The 20,013-nt window shown below is 40.1% G+C and overlaps 1 protein-coding gene across 1 annotated transcript; it reads right to left on the bottom strand.

Moving 5' to 3' along the window:
* Positions 1 to 356: 356 nt before the first annotated feature.
* On the bottom strand, positions 357 to 12,063 carry dnaja (DnaJ heat shock protein family (Hsp40) member A). The gene is made up of 8 exons (XM_056264931.1): positions 11,969 to 12,063; positions 11,506 to 11,653; positions 10,208 to 10,382; positions 9,949 to 10,053; positions 9,609 to 9,836; positions 9,304 to 9,534; positions 8,995 to 9,095; positions 357 to 1,001 (listed from the first exon to the last, which is right to left on the bottom strand). The coding sequence occupies exons 2-8, from the start codon at positions 11,635 to 11,637 to the stop codon at positions 786 to 788; spliced, it is 1,188 nt and encodes a 395-aa protein (XP_056120906.1). The 5' UTR covers positions 11,638 to 11,653; positions 11,969 to 12,063; the 3' UTR covers positions 357 to 785.
* Between the last annotated feature and the right edge of the window lie 7,950 nt (positions 12,064 to 20,013).

The following is a 20,013-nucleotide window of genomic DNA, read 5'->3' as shown; positions in this document are numbered from 1 at the left end:
GTTGACTTCATGTAATGCCATTTTTACCATCAACACATTCAAAGTTGCTGAGGATATTGTTATCCTTGCCGTTAATAAAAGTTTGGGGTCGCCAGATTTTTAAAATATTTTTTTATGTTATGAATTATTATGTTTGTTTATTTGACCAAAATGTGTTAAACTAAATGTTTCACCTTAGATTTTATGCTATCTTCATCTAGAACTTTTTGCTTAAATAAATGAAAAATATACCATTCCTAAATCGCTTCCATTCAGTTGCACATGTACAAGTAAACAAAGGAGGAAATGTTTTATTTGTGAAAAATAGAACACATTCAAGGGAAGAAACTTTGACAAGTTAAACATACAGAGTCACATTCTTAGAAAATATACAAATACCGATTTTATTTTAACTGGCAAAAAAGTGCACCAGCTCGACCAAATCACATCTAACAGAAACATAAAAGTGAACATACTCACACAGGATGAATAATTTACATGCAAAAAAAGAAGTTACTATTAAATCCTACATGGATGACATTTTTATTCAAAATAATTCCTTTGTCTGTTAATACTTATTTGTGGTGGATGTTGCAAAACATTCCTGGTTCCTCCTTATCAGATGCTTCAGAATTAAGAATTCCAATGGTGACAAGAGAATGGTCCATTTTGTAAGGCTTTGGTAGGGGGAAATCCTTGCTGCACGCATTACTCTGCAAGAACTAGATTTAACCACCCTAATATTCAGTGTAGACTTGCAGTCATATTTCAAGAAGTATTCCACAAATGTTCCTGATCTATGACATTTATTGAGTCTGGCATTGGACACCACTTTGCCGGGGGCCTTCATCTTCATCGTAGGCTTCACTGCTGTAGTTTCTCTTCTGTGTTTCATAATCTACTTCACAGAGGTCAACCTCTTCCATATCATCTGTCACCATGACGTGATCTCTGGCGGGAAGCAACCTCTCCAGGTCAGGCCGCATGTGCTCAGGTAGCCAGTGTTTATCTGGGAATTCAATCTGAGGGAACAGAAATGTTTCTGTGAGATGTGATCATCCCAACACAAGATACAGATAACCATTGGTTGAAAGAAAGGGGGAAAAAAATATATATATACAGTGAGGAAAATAAGTATTTGAACACCCTGCTATTTTGCAAGTTCCTCCCACTTAGAAATCATGGAGGGGTCTGAAATTGTCATCGTAGGTGCATGTCCACTGTGAGAGACAATCAAAAAAAAAAAAAAATCCAGAAATCAAAATGTATGATTTTTTAATTATTTATTTGTATGATACAGCTGCAAATAAGTATTTGAACACCTGAGAAAATCAATGTTAATATTTGGTACAGTAGCCTTTGTTTGCAATTACAGAGGTCAAACGTTTCCTGTAGTTTTTCACCAGGTTTGCACACACTGCAGGAGGGATTTTGGCTCACTCCTCCACACAGATCTTCTCTAGATCAGTCAGGTTTCTGGGCTGTCGCAGAGAAACACAGAGTTTGAGCTCCCTCCAAAGATTCTCTATTGGGTTTAGGTCTGGAGACTGGCTAGGCCACGCCAGAACCTTGATATGCTTCTTACAGAGCCACTCCTTGGTTATCCTGGCTGTGTGCTTCAGGTCATTGTCATGTTGGAAGACCCAGCTTCGACCCATCTTCAATGCTCTAACTGAGGGAAGGAGGTTGTTCCCCAAAATCTCGCAATACATGGCCCCGGTCATCCTCTCCTTAATACAGTGCAGTCGCCCTGTCCCATGTGCAGAAAAACACCCCCAAAGCATGATGCTACCACCCCCATGCTTCACAGTAGGGATGGTGTTCTTGTGATGGTACTCATCATTCTTCTTCCTCCAAACACGGCGAGTGGAATTATGACCAAAAAGTTCTATTTTGGTATCATCTGACCACATGACTTTCTCCCATGACTCCTCTGGATCATCTAAATGGTCATTGGCAAACTTAAGACGGGACTTGACATGTGCTGGTTTAAGCAGGGGAACCTTCCATGCCATGCATGATTTCAAACCATGACGTCTTGGTGTATTACCAACAGTAACCTTGGAAACGGTGGTCCCAGCTCTTTTCAGGTCATTGACCAGCTCCTCCCGTGTAGTTCTGGGCTGATTTCTCACCTTTCTTAGGATCATTGAGACCCCACGAGAAGAGATCTTGCATGGAGCCCCAGTCCGAGGGAGATTGACAGTCATGTTTAGCTTCTTCCATTTTCTAATGATTGCTCCAACAGTGGACCTTTTTTCACCAAGCTGCTTGGCAATTTCCCCGTAGCCCTTTCCAGCCTTGTGGAGGTGTACAATTTTGTCTCTATTGTCTTTGGACAGCTCTTTGGTCTTGGCCATGTTAGTAGTTGGATTCTTACTGATTGTATGGGGTGGACAGGTGTCTTTATGCTGCTAATGACCTCAAACAGGTGCATCTAATTTAGGATAATAAATGGAGTGGAGGTGGACAATTAAAGGCAGACTAACAAGTCTTTGAGGGTCAGAATTCTAGCTGATAGACAGGTGTTCAAATACTTATTTGCAGCTGTATCATACAAATAAATAGTTAAAAAATCATATATTGTGATTTCTGTTTTTTTTTTTGATTATGTCTCTCACAGTGGACATGCACCTACGATGACAATTTCAGACCCCTCCATGATTTCTAAGTGGGAGAACTTGCAAAATAGCAGGGTGTTCCAATACTTATTTTCCTCACTGTATATATATATAGTTTTGTTAATTCTGTCCCATGTTTTAGTTCAATCAAACTCATTCCCCTGTTTTAGGGGCCATTTACACGATGCTGTTTTCAACTAAAAATGGAAACCTTTTTATGCGATTTGGCCGTTAATTTACACAACAACAGCGTTTTGGGGGCCTAAAAAAGCAAAAAAAATTAAAATGGGTTTCAAAGTACAAGTTTTTAATCTTCTCTGAGTAAACTACAAAAATGTAAATTTGTGAAAACGGTGACATTATACGCATGCATATGACGCGCTCAATGCTTTCACCATCTTGACTGTTTGTATTCATTTCTCTGTACTCATACATAATATAGTTTTTGCACCTTTAAGATTTTCATTCATCTTCAGAACACAAATTAAGATATTTTTTAATGCAATCTGAGAGATTTCTCTCCCTCCATTGACAGTCTACACAAACTTTGATGCTTCAAAGTGTTCATAAAGAGATCGTAAAACGAATCTATATGAAGCGGTTTAGTCCAAATTTTCTGAAGAGACTCAATTGCTTTATATGATGAACAGATTGAATTCAGGCTTTTATTCACACATCGGTTGTGGTAAATGGAAGCTCAAGCATGTTCGCTTGGCGTGCAAGAACCAATGAGGTTCATTCTCGTGTTACGCAGCACGTTTGAGCTTCAGCAAGAACCAATGAGGTTCATTCTCATGTGTTACGCAGCACGTTTGAGCTTCAGCAAGAACCAATGAGGTTCATTCTCGTGTTACGCTGCACGTTTGAGCATCAGCAAGAACCAATGAGGTTCATTCTCGTGTTACGCTGCACGTTTGAGCATCAGCAAGAACCAGTGAGGTTCATTCTTGTGTTACGCAGCACGTTTGAGCTTCAGCAAGAACAAATGAGGTTCATTCTCGTGTTACGCTGCACGTTTGAGCTTCAGCAAGAACCAATGAGGTTCATTCTCGTGTTACGCTGCACGTTTGAGCTTCAGCAAGAACCAATGAGGTTCATTCTCATGTGTTACGCAGCACGTTTGAGCATCAGCAAGAACCAATGAGGTTAATTCTCGTGTTACGCTGCACGTTTGAGCTTCAGCAAGAACCAATGAGGTTCATTCTCATGTGTTACGCTGCACGTTTGAGCATCAGCAAGAACCAATGAGGTTCATTCTCATGTGTTACGCAGCACGTTTGAGCTTCAGCAAGAACAAATGAGGTTCATTCTCGTGTTACGCTGCACGTTTGAGCATCAGCAAGAACCAATGAGGTTCATTCTTGTGTTACGCAGCACGTTTGAGCTTCAGCAAGAACAAATGAGGTTCATTCTCGTGTTACGCAGCACGTTTGAGCTTCAGCAAGAACCAATGAGGTTCATTCTCATGTGTTACGCAGCACGTTTGAGCATCAGCAAGAACCAATGAGGTTCATTCTCGTGTTACGCTGCACGTTTGAGCTTCAGCAAGAACCAATGAGGTTCATTCTCATGTGTTACGCAGCACGTTTGAGCATCAGCAAGAACCAATGAGGTTAATTCTCGTGTTACGCTGCACGTTTGAGCTTCAGCAAGAACAAATGAGGTTCATTCTTGTGTTACGCAGCACGTTTGAGCATCAGCAAGAACCAATGAGGTTCATTCTTGTGTTACGCAGCACGTTTGAGCTTCAGCAAGAACAAATGAGGTTCATTCTCGTGTTACGCTGCACGTTTGAGCTTCAGCAAGAACAAATGAGGTTCATTCTCGTGTTACGCTGCACGTTTGAGCATCAGCAAGAACCAATGAGGTTCATTCTCGTGTTACGCAGCACGTTTGAGCTTCAGCAAGAACCAATGAGGTTCATTCTCGTGTTACGCAGCACGTTTGAGCTTCAGCAAGAACCAATGAGGTTCATTCTCATGTGTTACGCAGCACGTTTGAGCTTCAGCAAGAACCAATGAGGTTCATTCTCGTGTTACGCTGCACGTTTGAGCATCAGCAAGAACCAATGAGGTTCATTCTCGTGTTACGCTGCACGTTTGAGCATCAGCAAGAACCAGTGAGGTTCATTCTTGTGTTACGCAGCACGTTTGAGCTTCAGCAAGAACAAATGAGGTTCATTCTCGTGTTACGCTGCACGTTTGAGCTTCAGCAAGAACCAATGAGGTTCATTCTCGTGTTACGCTGCACGTTTGAGCTTCAGCAAGAACCAATGAGGTTCATTCTCATGTGTTACGCAGCACGTTTGAGCATCAGCAAGAACCAATGAGGTTAATTCTCGTGTTACGCTGCACGTTTGAGCTTCAGCAAGAACCAATGAGGTTCATTCTCATGTGTTACGCTGCACGTTTGAGCATCAGCAAGAACCAATGAGGTTCATTCTCATGTGTTACGCAGCACGTTTGAGCTTCAGCAAGAACAAATGAGGTTCATTCTCGTGTTACGCTGCACGTTTGAGCATCAGCAAGAACCAATGAGGTTCATTCTTGTGTTACGCAGCACGTTTGAGCTTCAGCAAGAACAAATGAGGTTCATTCTCGTGTTACGCAGCACGTTTGAGCTTCAGCAAGAACCAATGAGGTTCATTCTCATGTGTTACGCAGCACGTTTGAGCATCAGCAAGAACCAATGAGGTTCATTCTCGTGTTACGCTGCACGTTTGAGCTTCAGCAAGAACCAATGAGGTTCATTCTCATGTGTTACGCAGCACGTTTGAGCATCAGCAAGAACCAATGAGGTTAATTCTCGTGTTACGCTGCACGTTTGAGCTTCAGCAAGAACAAATGAGGTTCATTCTTGTGTTACGCAGCACGTTTGAGCTTCAGCAAGAACAAATGAGGTTCATTCTCGTGTTACGCTGCACGTTTGAGCTTCAGCAAGAACAAATGAGGTTCATTCTCGTGTTACGCTGCACGTTTGAGCATCAGCAAGAACCAATGAGGTTCATTCTCGTGTTACGCAGCACGTTTGAGCTTCAGCAAGAACCAATGAGGTTCATTCTCGTGTTACGCAGCACGTTTGAGCTTCAGCAAGAACCAATGAGGTTCATTCTCGTGTTACGCAGCACGTTTGAGCTTCAGCAAGAACAAATGAGGTTCATTCTCGTGTTACGCTGCACGTTTGAGCTTCAGCAAGAACCAATGAGGTTCATTCTCGTGTTACGCAGCACGTTTGAGCATCAGCAAGAACCAATGAGGTTCATTCTCGTGTTACGCTGCACGTTTGAGCTTCAGCAAGAACAAATGAGGGTCATTCTCGTGTTACGCAGCACGTTTGAGCATCAGCAAGAACCAATGAGGTTAATTCTCGTGTTACGCTGCACGTTTGAGCTTCAGCAAGAACCAATGAGGTTCATTCTTGTGTTACGCAGCACGTTTGAGCTTCAGCAAGAACCAATGAGGTTCATTCTCATGTGTTACGCAGCACGTTTGAGCTTCAGCAAGAACAAATGAGGGTCATTCTCGTGTTACGCAGCACGTTTGAGCATCAGCAAGAACAAATGAGGTTCATTCTTGTGTTACGCAGCACGTTTGAGCTTCAGCAAGAACCAATGAGGTTCATTCTCATGTGTTACGCAGCACGTTTGAGCTTCAGCAAGAACAAATGAGGGTCATTCTCGTGTTACGCAGCACGTTTGAGCATCAGCAAGAACAAATGAGGTTCATTCTTGTGTTACGCAGCACGTTTGAGCTTCAGCAAGAACAAATGAGGTTCATTCTTGTGTTACGCAGCACGTTTGAGCTTCAGCAAGAACCAATGAGGTTCATTCTCGTGTTACGCAGCACGTTTGAGCTTCAGCAAGAACCAATGAGGTTCATTCTCATGTGTTACGCAGCACGTTTGAGCATCAGCAAGAACCAATGAGGTTCATTCTCGTGTTACGCTGCACGTTTGAGCTTCAGCAAGAACCAATGAGGTTCATTCTCATGTGTTACGCTGCACGTTTGAGCTTCAGCAAGAACCAATGAGGTTCATTCTCGTGTTACGCTGCACGTTTGAGCTTCAGCAAGAACCAATGAGGTTCATTCTCATGTGTTACGCTGCACGTTTGAGCTTCAGCAAGAACCAATGAGGTTCATTCTCGTGTTACGCAGCACGTTTGAGCTTCAGCAAGAACCAATGAGGTTCATTCTTGTGTTACGCTGCACGTTTGAGCATCAGCAAGAACCAATGAGATTCATTCTTGTGTTACGCAGCACGTTTGAGCTTCAGCAAGAACAAATGAGGTTCATTCTAGTGTTACGCTGCACGTTTGAGCTTCAGCAAGAACCAATGAGGTTCATTCTCATGTGTTACGCAGCACGTTTGAGCATCAGCAAGAACCAATGAGGTTCATTCTCATGTGTTACGCAGCACGTTTGAGCTTCAGCAAGAACAAATGAGGTTCATTCTCGTGTTACGCTGCACGTTTGAGCATCAGCAAGAACCAATGAGGTTCATTCTCATGTGTTACGCAGCACGTTTGAGCATCAGCAAGAACCAATGAGGTTCATTCTCGTGTTACGCTGCACGTTTGAGCTTCAGCAAGAACCAATGAGGTTCATTCTCATGTGTTACGCTGCACGTTTGAGCTTCAGCAAGAACCAATGAGGTTCATTCTCATGTGTTACGCAGCACGTTTGAGCATCAGCAAGAACCAATGAGGTTCATTCTCGTGTTACGCTGCACGTTTGAGCTTCAGCAAGAACCAATGAGGTTCATTCTCATGTGTTACGCTGCACGTTTGAGCTTCAGCAAGAACCAATGAGGTTCATTCTCGTGTTACGCAGCACGTTTGAGCTTCAGCAAGAACCAATGAGGTTCATTCTTGTGTTACGCTGCACGTTTGAGCATCAGCAAGAACCAATGAGATTCATTCTTGTGTTACGCAGCACGTTTGAGCTTCAGCAAGAACCAATGAGGTTCATTCTCATGTGTTACGCAGCACGTTTGAGCTTCAGCAAGAACAAATGAGGTTCATTCACGTGTTACGCAGCACGTTTGAGCATCAGCAAGAACAAATGAGGTTCATTCACGTGTTACGCAGCACGTTTGAGCATCAGCAAGAACCAATGAGGTTCATTCTCATGTGTTACGCTGCACGTTTGAGCTTCAGCAAGAACCAATGAGGTTCATTCTTGTGTTACGCAGCACGTTTGAGCATCAGCAAGAACCAATGAGGTTCATTCTCGTGTTACGCTGCACGTTTGAGCATCAGCAAGAACCAATGAGGTTCATTCTTGTGTTACGCAGCACGTTTGAGCTTCAGCAAGAACCAATGAGGTTCATTCTTGTGTTACGCAGCACGTTTGAGCATCAGCAAGAACCAATGAGGTTCATTCTCGTGTTACGCAGCACGTTTGAGCTTCAGCAAGAACCAATGAGGTTCATTCTTGTGTTACGCAGCACGTTTGAGCTTCAGCAAGAACCAATGAGGTTCATTCTCGTGTTACGCAGCACGTTTGAGCTTCAGCAAGAACCAATGAGGTTCATTCTCGTGTTACGCAGCACGTTTGAGCTTCAGCAAGAACCAATGAGGTTCATTCTCATGTGTTACGCAGCACGTTTGAGCTTCAGCAAGAACCAATGAGGTTCATTCTCGTGTTACGCAGCACGTTTGAGCTTCAGCAAGAACCAATGAGGTTCATTCTCGTGTTACGCAGCACGTTTGAGCTTCAGCAAGAACCAATGAGGTTCATTCTCATGTGTTATGCAGCACGTTTGAGCTTCCGCAAGAACCAGTGAGGTTTGTTCTTGCGCGTCAAGCAAGTACAATTGAGCTTCTGTTTATGTCCGCAGATCAATGTTTATTTGTGAATAAAAGCCTAAATTCTGTTCATGATATAAAACGATTTAGTCTCTTCAGAAAATTTGGACTAAACCACTTGATTCATGTGGATTAGTTTTACAATCTGTGTATAAACCTTTTGAAACGACAGTGGTAGTTGAGTGTACTGTCAATGGAGGGACAATTAATTTTAAAAATCTTCTTTTGTGTTTTAAAGATGAGCACAGGTCTTGCATGTTTTGAATGACATGAGGCAGAGTAAATAATGGATTTTTTTAAAAAAAAAATTACATTTTTCTGCGAACTAACTCTTCAATTTGTGACCACGATTTAACTAAAATGAGGGAACAAATTAGTAAATCATGACCACAATTTACTAAAATTAGAGAATTAAATCTTAATTTGTGGCCATTTTTGTCTGCATGTCATGTGTAGGGCTCTATACTTTCACACACGTTTTTCTCCATATTTTTATTTATTTTTATTTTAATAATTTTTTACAAAATATCAGAGAACTTTTTTAAAATGTTTTAAACTAAAACCTTATAACACAGGGCACCGACTTACCTCAAACTTTATGATGAGAAGACCTTTCTCACAAGGGTCTCTGTACAGAGGCATGCCCTCGTTATGAATACATTTTAGCTCATTAGGTTTTATTACTTGACCTAAAACAAAAAAGACAATAAAAATTCTAACTGAATCAAAATTAAACTAATTAATTAAAACGTGTATGTACTAAATATTAATTGAAATATTCACACAAATGAATAGTATGTGGGAATATATTTAATTTTAATTAAAATGTTTTATTCACTAAATATTATTTTTTAAAAATAAAATGTTATACTCAATTAAATGGTATATAGTAAATACCTGGAGATGAATTGACGAGCAGCGATCTGTTATCTAATGTGCGGATTGTTTTTTTAAACCCACAGAGTGCCTCCACCAGCTTGATCTTCATCGTCATGGTGAGGTTTTCATCTTGCCTTTGGAAGACAGGGTGTTCTTTCAAATCCAGTACGATTAAAACATCACCAGGCTCCAGTCCAGGCTCTTGATCGCCTTCTCCATGGAATGTGATTTTCTGGCCATCCTTCATACCTGTGACAACGATCATTATTCGTATACTTCTGGAACGCTTGCTCCAAATAATTGAAACAGAAGGTGTTGTTTACCTTTGTCAATGTGAACTTCAAGAATCTTCTTCTTGCGCTCTACTTTGTGTCCATTGCAGTTTTTGCAGCGGTCCTTGGAGTTGAACTTCTCTCCTTGTCCTTGGCAGTCTGAGCACATGCTCTGAGTCTGCTGGATCATTCCGGGTCCAATCTGTTGCACCTGGACCTGAACCCCTCTTCCTTTGCAAGTTGAGCATTTTTCAATTGTGCCTTTTTTGCCTCCATAACCTGCAACCATTCACATCTTAAATCGATAAATCAACATTGGGTCTTTAAGAATAATATTAATATAACAAGTTTCCCAATAAAGGTGCACAAATTAAATAATAAACCTTCTTACCGTCACATTTCTCACAGATCACATTCTTCTGAAGACCAAGTTTCCTCGTTGAGCCTTTGTACAATTCCTCCAGTGTGACCCCAAGTTGGTGAACCACATTTTTACCTGAATAAGGGGAAATAACAACATACAAGTAATGAATGGATAATTGGATATTACTAAACTTAAACTTTGAAGTACATAAAATGTATGCAAGACCCCCACTAAACCTTTTTGTTTAGACTTTCAATGGGGGGACATAAGTGCACACATGTCTCACCTCTCCTTTCTCTCTGCATTCTGCCTCCACCACCAAAGAACATGTTGAAAATGTCCATGGGAGATTCTCCTCCTGCCATGCCTCCCTCCTTGATGGCTTGTTCGCCACCTTGGTCATACAAATCCCGCTTTTTGGGATCTGACAGGACATCATAGGCTTGTGATATGAGTTTGAACTGGAGAATAGAAAAGATCCTAATATTACTCATTTTAATAATGCATGAACACATCCCAGGAAAAACACTTCTCATCCTTGATCAGTGCCCATGCTGCATTTAACAGATCAAATGTGTGCCTGTCTTAGTCTTTTTTTCTTTATCTTTACTAAAATAACTTTTTTTGGTAACACTTTAATATGGGGTCCAATTCTCACCTTTAACTAGTTGCTTATTATCATGCATATTACTAGGTTATTGGCTGTTTATTAGTACATATTAATGTCTTATTCTGCATGACCATATTCTACATCCCTTAAAGGGCTAGTTCACAGAAAAAAATAAAATTCTGTCATTAATTGCTCACCCTCATGTCGTTCCCAAACCCGTAAGACCTTCGTTCATCTTCGGAACACAAATTAAGATAGTTTTGACGAAATCCGAGAGCTCTCTGATCCCTCCATGCATAGACAGCAATTTAATTACCACTTTCAAGGTCCAGAAAGACATTTAGAAAGACAAAAGTATTTCTGCTTTTCAATAAGCGCCGTCTACTGTCAGGGAGTGAATTTGCACGTTCATTGCCACTGAAAACTGCTTGGGTATGAACACAAAGATTCGTCGAAAAACGTCTCATTGGTTATGATCATCTTTGCTCGCTCCTTTTAAGTTATCTCTAGTAAAACAGCTAATTTTTTCACGAAGCACACACAAAAGACCTGAACTAGAAGCGATACAACCTGTTTTACAGAATACGGAAGTTAAGTTGCACATAACCCCTATTAATGACAGAATTTTCATTTTTGGGTGAACTAATCCTTTAATCCAACCAAATTCCTACCCAATACCTAACTTAAAAACTACCATACTAACTAGGTATTATAAGCCTATATGATCAGGGACCTGTTTTTTTTTTTTTTCTTTTTTTCTGCCTTATTCAAAACAAAAACAAAAATACAAAGCATTGACTATTTGCATCAATAAATGTGGATAGATCCCATAGCAATGCAATCCTTCGCCGACATGAGTGCTCGGGACACTTCCAGAAAGTTCCTCTCGCTTCTGTCGCTGTCATTTACAAGGCAACGAACGTGAAACACTACACTGTATCTGCATTTGGCTCAGCCCCAGCCCCTCCACTTACTTTCTCTCCTTCATTCGGGTTCTTATCCGGGTGATATTTCAACGCCAGTTTGCGATATGCCTTTTTTATCTCGTCCAGCGAGGCTTTGGGACTCACGCCGAGCAGGTCGTAGTAACCGGTTTCTCGAACCATCTTTGATAGGAATCAACTACAGTATAGAAAATAATATCAACAGTCCTGCTCACTTCAAGAGTATGGAAGCTATGCGTATGCCATTGTATTAAGCTTTAAATTATGTTTAATCATGCCACGAGACATATGTTTGTTAAATTAAAAAACAACAACATTAGAGCATTGAGTGGTCACCTAGGCTATCACTGTTAGTTCTTGAGAGAAAGCTAACGTGTCACACAACATTCCTCAAAACTGTCCCATAAATTCGCGAATTAGTCTAGAGAACACTTCAACTAAAGCCTCGCGCTTGCAGCCTACTTGTGAATGTTATACGTTTTATAATACTTACACAAATAAAAGAAGAGGAAAAGCCGGTTCGCTGTGTCGCCGGGTTCGTGTCTCTATCTGTGACTGTTGTTCTGCTGTGTGAACGCAGCGCGCGCTGTCGCTCTTATATAAACGGTGGCGCTCCAGAACCTTCTCGAGCTCGCGCGCCGGAACCTTCGATGCGAAGAATATAGAGATCATGGGATGGGTTAAAAGAAGGGCAGGCCGATTCCCATGCGATTTGAGTCGAGACTAATGTGTATGAATGTTATTCTGCCAAGTATAAATCAATGCTTCCAAGTATAGGCCTAAATGCTACCAAAAATGTAATAATGAATTTGCATGGTCTTTTAGAGCAGGTTTTCAAACTGGGCACCGGGGACCCCCAGGGGGCACAAGGAAGTCCGTGGAAATGTTTAGAGAAAAACAGTGTAAACAAAATGTAAAAAAAAAAAAAAAAAAAGAGACCTACATAATAATATTATTAAAATAGATAAATTAAAATATTTAATAAAAAAAAAATATTAAAATACAATTGTAGTATAAATAAATTAATAAAATACAAAATATTAGTTTAAAATAAACAAATAAATAATACACCGTGCAGTTGCCTGCTATACTGGGTAGGAGAAGAAGAAGAAACTTAGGTCCCTGTGCCCATATCTATGCCTGTGCCGTGCCCCTCTGGTCGACACTCGACACACTCGAGCTGGCCCCTCACGCACACACTATTTTCTTGCATTGCAAACTTTACTTTGTTCATTATCAAAATAAAATATAGCGTGCAGTAAACCATATAAAAAAGTTAAACTGCTAAATTGAACTAGTCCGTACAATCCGTGGCGTTCAGCGTGAGCTGAGTATTAAAGTACAAAGCCTAATTTACATTATAAATAATATAATTGTCTGTTCTGGCAAACGCCCAGCAGAGGTCGCTATTTAACTATCTAAAATGTTCTGCCAGCTACTAAATGATTATGATGGATCTTGTAATAGGATTATATGTTATATGCCTAATTATCGATTTCTGTGCATTAACAACAATAGGAGTAATAATATATTATTTATTTAGCTACTGTATTTTTATTTATTGAAAAGGATTTAAAAACAAGTTTTAGTAGCCTATATTCAATTGATTTGTTTGTGTAGGCTTTGTGTTTAATAAGTTTAGCCTAGGCATATTAAACACACACACAGTCAGAACTTTCTATTGACTTCTATTGTTTTTATACTGGGCCACTTGTTAAATTTGTTCAATTATGTGTATCAAGCACGTTGCTTGTGCTGCGGGCCACATCTGCGGGCTCGGGAACTGCTCTCTCAGCTTCGGGCTCGGGGCACTCCTCAGTCCTAGACAGACCTATCTTTCAGAGACAATGTTCTTTATATGGTTCAAGTGATCAGACAAACGTGGGATTTAATGAGGGTTGGAAGAAAATATCATTAGCTCATGGCCCGGCCCCTTAGCCTACAGGTAGCCCTAAAATCTGTCTTTGTGTAATTAACTTCATGCACTGAAATACTTCTAAATAACGCATTTATGATTGGATAATACTGACCGGTTGGATGAAATTTGGTTGGGGATGAAAGAAAAAATGATGTGGACGTCGAAGATCTCAAAAATGGTGGCAAAGTAGGCCTACACCGGGTCGGGTACGCCTTGGGTTCACCGGCGTCAGAATGAACCCAGAACATCCCAATCTTAAACCCTTTATCCTGTTACAGTTGAGCACTCTTAATGTAAATGAAGTTGCTCTTGTTGTAACAGCTGTGTTCTGTATGTTAATGAAGTTGAGACACCACATTGTCTGAGAAGGTTCTCTGTGTCTTACACCAGAAGGTGCAATCCTTTTTTGTAATGTTGTATTAAGAAGACAAAACTAAACTTTGTATTCATAGAATCATAGTTTTACATGTTTTACAGTAAGTTGACTTAACTGTATTGTTATATAATTGTTGGCACTGGCACTTATATACACTAAATGGGTAAAACATTGCAATAAAATAGGCTTAGTTTTGGAGCCAAATGTTGGAGTTGGAATAAATAACTGTTTTTTTTTTTTTTTTGAAATAAAAGCCAAATGCTTGATCATTTTACAGCCACATCATTTTCGTTATGCATTTTTTGTTTTGGTTGTTTAAAAACACACCAAAAAAAATTATCCGATTAATACGCGGCAATTTTGTACGTGTTCCTTTTGAACGCGTAGACACGCTCATTCTGGTCGTGTTAAGGCGTCAGTTTTCGTCGTGTTACTTTACCCTAACCCTAACCCTAACCCTAACCCTAACCCTAAGACGCACAGTTTTACCGTGTGGAGACGACCAATTTGAACGTGTTTCTTAACGCGCACATTCTGTACGTACCCAGCAAACATTGGTCCAACGGCAACGTCGTGTCCCTGGCCAAAAATAGTTGCGGCCAGGACGTCATAAATCGGTAAAAAATTTAACACAGAACATTTCCTAAAAATGCATTCAGATACATTTGTACATGTCTACAGTTGCATGTATAATTGTTATTTTAACTTTTAGCTCGTGTAGTTATGTTTAGTGTATCGGGTGAGAGGACGTCACCTGGCGACGTCTTTTACACGTGCATTTATAGTCCATCATGACCCTCTATGAAATCCTTGTTAAATATGCAAAAGCTGCGCTTAATCCTCGCATGGTTAATACTGCAATAATTAATGTAGTTGCCCATGAAGTTTTTAAGAGGTTGTGAAGAAGACGTCCACTGGCGTCTTTTGCACGTCTAGTCTAGCAAGATCGTCATCACTTTATGGTAAGGACCTATCGTCCTGTGAAATCATTCACTCACAGACAGCATACCATAGACAGTAAAAGAAATGGACACAGCGACCCCGTTGATTTCAACGGAGAGAGTTGAAGCCCAACATGGGCACTCACTTCCTGATAGCCAAGCGTTCTGCGCAGGCTCAAACTGAGCTTGACGACGTAGTTGTCACGTGAGCAACCGTTCTGGCCTTCTAGTAGCTGTGCCGGGACAAATCTGAATTGAAATCTGAAACAAATCTGTTGTTGAAATATTTTGTCCCGTTGCTTTTATGAACTCAGGGGTCTCAAACTCAACTTAACTGGGGGCCGCTGGAGGTAGAGTCTGGGTCAGGCTGGGCCGCATCAAGTATTCCACAAAAAATAGTAGGCCTATTCAAGTATTCCAAAAAAGGAGCACAACTGATCCAATCTTCATGAGCTGTCCTTCTGACAGTTGAAGTTCATTTTCCCGAAATCTTTGTGATACTTCATTTTACAAACATTCTTTTTCTTTTCCTTATAACACATATTTGTGATACTTATATTTGCTTATGTCCTTTTTATTTTCTTTATACAACACATTAATGATATTGGATGTTTTTTTGGAAGGCACATTTCCTTTTATTATACTTAGAAAAACGATTATTGCTTTTGAAATACAAATATTTGCAGTCATGTCTGCCCGTCTTAGGGCCGGTTCACATATCGCGTCTTTTGCACGCTCAAGTTCGTTATTTCAAATGTAGGTGCGCGGAATGCGCGCTCATAATGGAAGCGACGCGGTCGTGGTGCGACGCACTCTTTTTTTCCAAGCGCGTGCGCGCCGCATCGAGATACAAACATCTCAACTTTTCAGAATGCCGCAAGCTCACCGTAGCTTAGCAACGACAGACGCCTACGGAGCGCAACCGCCCTAGCGCTTTGGAAAAAGGAGAACGCGGCGCGCCTAGCGTTTTCTACGCGTTTTTGGGCGCTAAATGTGAATTCAGCCTTATTTAATTATTTCTACACATGTATAGTGTCTCAGGCAAATTACTGACTTTGCACAAATCAAAGCAAACCTTCTTATCAACCTGCTGAACACATATTACAAGCTCAAAATTATTATTCTCACATTGTTTTAGAGCAGGGGTCTCCAACACGTCGCTCGCGAGCTACCAGTAGCTCGTGGCATGTTCACATATCGCGCTCACATATTTTGCTTGCTCAAGTTCGTTATTTCAAATGTAGGCGCGCGGGAATTTTTTCCAGTCGCAGTAAGTTTGTACTTCGCGGTTGTCTATGACAACTATTGACAACAAACCCACCGTAAGCTGTCATGAGACTATCTATGGTAGCCCAAAAGGGATTAAAAAAAAAAATATATTTTTAAAACGCGGCACACGCAACGACGGGCCGCACTAACATTAAACTTTAATGTCAAGTAGGGGGCCACAAAATATCACCCCGCGGGCCGCAAATGGCCCGCGAGTTTGAGACCACTGATCTATGGGCTTCTCCCTTGACTTTATGCCTCCATGTCCACCCGATTGCCTCATAGTAAACGATTGCCAACGAGCTTCTACTTCTGTCTATACGGTAATTTCTCTACTGTGCGACAGAGCGTCCCGTGGTTATGACGCAATCGTTAGCCTATTTTTACAAGAATGGCTTCTACGGGGCCATAACGTAAGATACAAAGTAATGGGAGCCTTTTATACATTGTCGTGTTTCTTTAGAAATAAATAATGGACAAATGGAGTCTCTGGACGCCTCAGATGTAAAGTTATTCGCTGTCAAAGTGACGCCAAAATGAATGGGAGTCAATGGGATGCTAACAGCAGGTGATAGCCAGCTACAATGGCGCTCCCCGGAGGCAGCTTTAACCATAGACATAATAAATACATAGACGCCCTATTGGCCGCTGGAGCGTACGTCAACGGCGCCGCCATGTTGGGGATGGCAACTTTCCCATACCTCTAATACCGGGAATTGGCTTTATGCACAGCTACACTACTTCCTGAACTTTAGCCAGCTCCTTTATTTCCTGTCTGCCATTATTGGACAAACTGATTAATCCAGGTGTGCCTGGTTATTGTTACTGAGGCCAGGCACACCTGGATTAATCAGTTTGTCCAATAATGGCAGACAGGAAACAAAGGAGCTGGCTAAAGTTCAGGAAGTAGTGCAGCTGTGCATAAAGCCCATTGAGAAAAATGCATGATTTGTGCGCTGTTTGGGGCTGTACAAATCGCCACACAATTGAAAACAGCTTTCGAGGAATTACCTTTCACAAGCAAGACTGAACGTTTGTTTTTGGTTGTATTTGGTCATGATTTACTTAGTAATAGTAACGTTCAGAGGATAAATTTAAAAATAGGCCTACTACTGTTATTGTGTCACGAAATGTAGTTTAAATAGTTTTTCAGTCGACAATGTAGTTGTTTAAAGCTCATGTGGTTTGTTTATAAAGATAGCGCCTATTTAAAAATTTGATCTGACGTTTTCGGAGTTGTAAGATGCGCTCAGCGCTTGTCTACCCCGCCTGGAACAGCCGTACCTCGGCCAGTGCTTTTGAAGTTTTGCTGCTGACTCGGATGTCTGTAGTCTAGTGGTTAAACATGAGATATAATTCGTCTTGTGTATATCTAACGGGCGATCTTTGGTCTCGTTAATCTATAAATGGTTCCCTGGTAAATCGTTTTGGCTGAGGGCAAAGTAAAGTTTCATAACTTTATATTTAGGCTATTTTAACATTGTATTCTGCTGTATGTTTGACTGAAGCTGCTTCTGTTATAATGGCTATTACTGATCAATAAAACTGAAATTTAACAAAAAGAGTTAAATATTAAAGTCACTATTTAACTTATTTTTTATTGTGTATATTCTGTAATTGATATTTCTTATGCTATTGCTATTATCATAGTATTATTAATAAACTATGCTATTATCAATATGTTTATGATTGTATTATTGTACTTATGATATTATATAATTATACTAATCATTACTATTTTATTTGCTGTATACTATTTGTTTATTTTATTGACTAAACTATTTACTATTACTTCTCACTTTGTTATATTTACTGTTTGCATTGCACTGTAGTTGTACCATAACGTATTATCATAAAGGATCCATCAGTTATCTTTGTTATTGCTAAAATCTGGTCAATCACAGAAAATGCTTTTTCCACAATAATAAAACTTAAATTATATCTCAGTATGGGGGTCTTCACCATTCTTATCCAAGAATAAAAAGCCAGATATATGACAAGCCTGAGCTTTGACCATTCTTTATTAAAAAAATATATTTTACAAGTCTAACTATCGAGATTTTAAATAACTAGAGATGGAAGTTTTTGTACACCACATACAAACCACTGAAATCGGTTGATAAATGTAAAAACAGTTTGTTTTTATCCAGAAAAAAACGCAGCTCCCCCGTTTACTTACATTTGATTACAGTGCAGTCTTGCCCTCTGCAAAATGGCGGACCCGTTGACGTATCGCAGCAATGTTCCAAAGCAGCCAATGGGGTCTATGCACGGCGGTATTTCCGGTGAAGGTCTAAGGATCGGATGCTGGATTACTTCCGCCGATCGTAGAGTCCAATGCTATACCGAGAATTTATATTGGTTTTTATACTCTATTGCTATACTAAAGAAACGTTAGTCACAAAAACAGACAAAACAGACACTCCTCGTTTTGTTTATGCTTCTGTGTTTATTATATTAAATAAACATAACTATATATAAAATTACATCTAAACGTATTAAAGTTTCGTTTCAAAGACGAGAGGACAGTAAATTTTGAAGACTCTGCCATAATCCCGTTTTCCTTGGTTTTCCTCCGCTTTAAATCTCCCCAACCGGAAACGCACGAGCATCCCATAGGGCGTCTATTATTATGTCTATGGCTTCAACTTCCGGCTGATGGATTACCCCCTTGGGGAGAACCAGAGCCGTTAAATATGAGAACGCGTTAAAATCTCGCGAGATAATCTATTCTATCGCGGGATTTTGTTGTCTTGGCAGCACGGTTTATGGTTTGCAGACATAAATGGTGACCGGGTATATTACTGTTTTTGTATATAAATACATTACATAAAAAATAACAACGAAAACATCAGGTACACCAGGTTAAAATAATGACTAAAATGCAGTGGCTTTGCAATCACTTGACTATACTGGCCATTTTGTGATTATAATTTATAAAAACAAGATAAAGTAGATATATGTTCTTTTGTATATAAATTGTGTATTTCATAAAGATATAACAGGTTAAAATAATGACTAAAATGCAGTGGCTTTGCAATCACTGACTATACTGGGCATTTTGTGATTATAATTTATAAAAACAAGATAATCGTGTATTTTATAAAGAATTATAATTCCTGATAATTTTTTTCTGTCTTGCTAGACTAGACGTGCAAAAGACGCCAGTGGACGTCTTCACAACCTCTTAAAAACTTCATGGGCAATTACATTAATTATTGCAGTATTAACCATGCGAGGATTAAGCGCAGCTTTTGCATATTTAACAAGGATTTCATAGAGGGTCATGATGGACTATAAATGCACGTGGAAAAGACGTCGCCAGGTGACGTCCTCTCACCCGATACACTAAACATAACTACACGTAGCTAAAAGTTAAAATAACAATTATACATGCCACTGTAGACATGTATAGAAAAAAGAGGCCGCACTTTGCATAGACAGTTTATTTTACACAAACGCGTTTCGGCGTGTGCCTTCTTCAGTGTGCAAAGAATCATACTTTACCCAATCTTATATACCCACACCAGTTGACACCCATAATCACATCAACCAATAATTTTAAAATGATGCACATGTTACCAATGTTTCAATGAGTCCATTGATGAAAGACAAAGACACAGATTAGATACAGCATGTTTACAGGAAACAGCTTAAGGACAGGTCCTCATTCATTCCATTGGGGATACATGCATTATGGGTATTAACTGGTGTGGGTATATAAGATTGGGTAAAGTATGATTCTTTGCACACTGAAGAAGGCACACGCCGAAACGCGTTTGTGTAAAATAAACTGTCTATGCAAAGTGCGGCCTCTTTTTTCTATATATGAACTTTACTTATTAGGCCAGCACTCTTAAAATTAAAATAAATTTAAGTGTAATTATTGAGTGAAGCCTGCTCCATCCTCCATTCATTCACTGTAGACATGTACAAATGTATCTGAATGCATTTTTAGGAAATGTTCTGTGTTACATATTTTTTACCGATTTATGACATCTCCCACACAGCAGGAGACTCCTAAGCAGATCCGT

The sequence above is a fragment of the Rhinichthys klamathensis genome, unplaced genomic scaffold (assembly GCF_029890125.1).
Source record: "Rhinichthys klamathensis goyatoka isolate OS25496 unplaced genomic scaffold, OSU_Roscu_1.1 h1tg000228l_1, whole genome shotgun sequence".
NCBI lineage: Eukaryota > Metazoa > Chordata > Actinopteri > Cypriniformes > Leuciscidae > Rhinichthys > Rhinichthys klamathensis.
This window is presented reverse-complemented; position numbering and strand designations above follow the sequence as displayed.

Excerpts from the sequence above, each read along its gene's own strand:
- dnaja (XM_056264931.1), bottom strand. The coding sequence starts at position 11,637 with ATGGTTCGAGAAACCGGTTACTACGACCTGCTCGGCGTGAGTCCCAAA. Across the intron at positions 9,837-9,948 it reads GATCTGTGAGAAATGTGACG|GTTATGGAGGCAAAAAAGGC; the intron begins GTAAGAAGGTTT and ends GAATGGTTGCAG. Across the intron at positions 9,535-9,608 it reads TGAAGTTCACATTGACAAAG|GTATGAAGGATGGCCAGAAA; the intron begins GTAAACAACACC and ends TCGTTGTCACAG.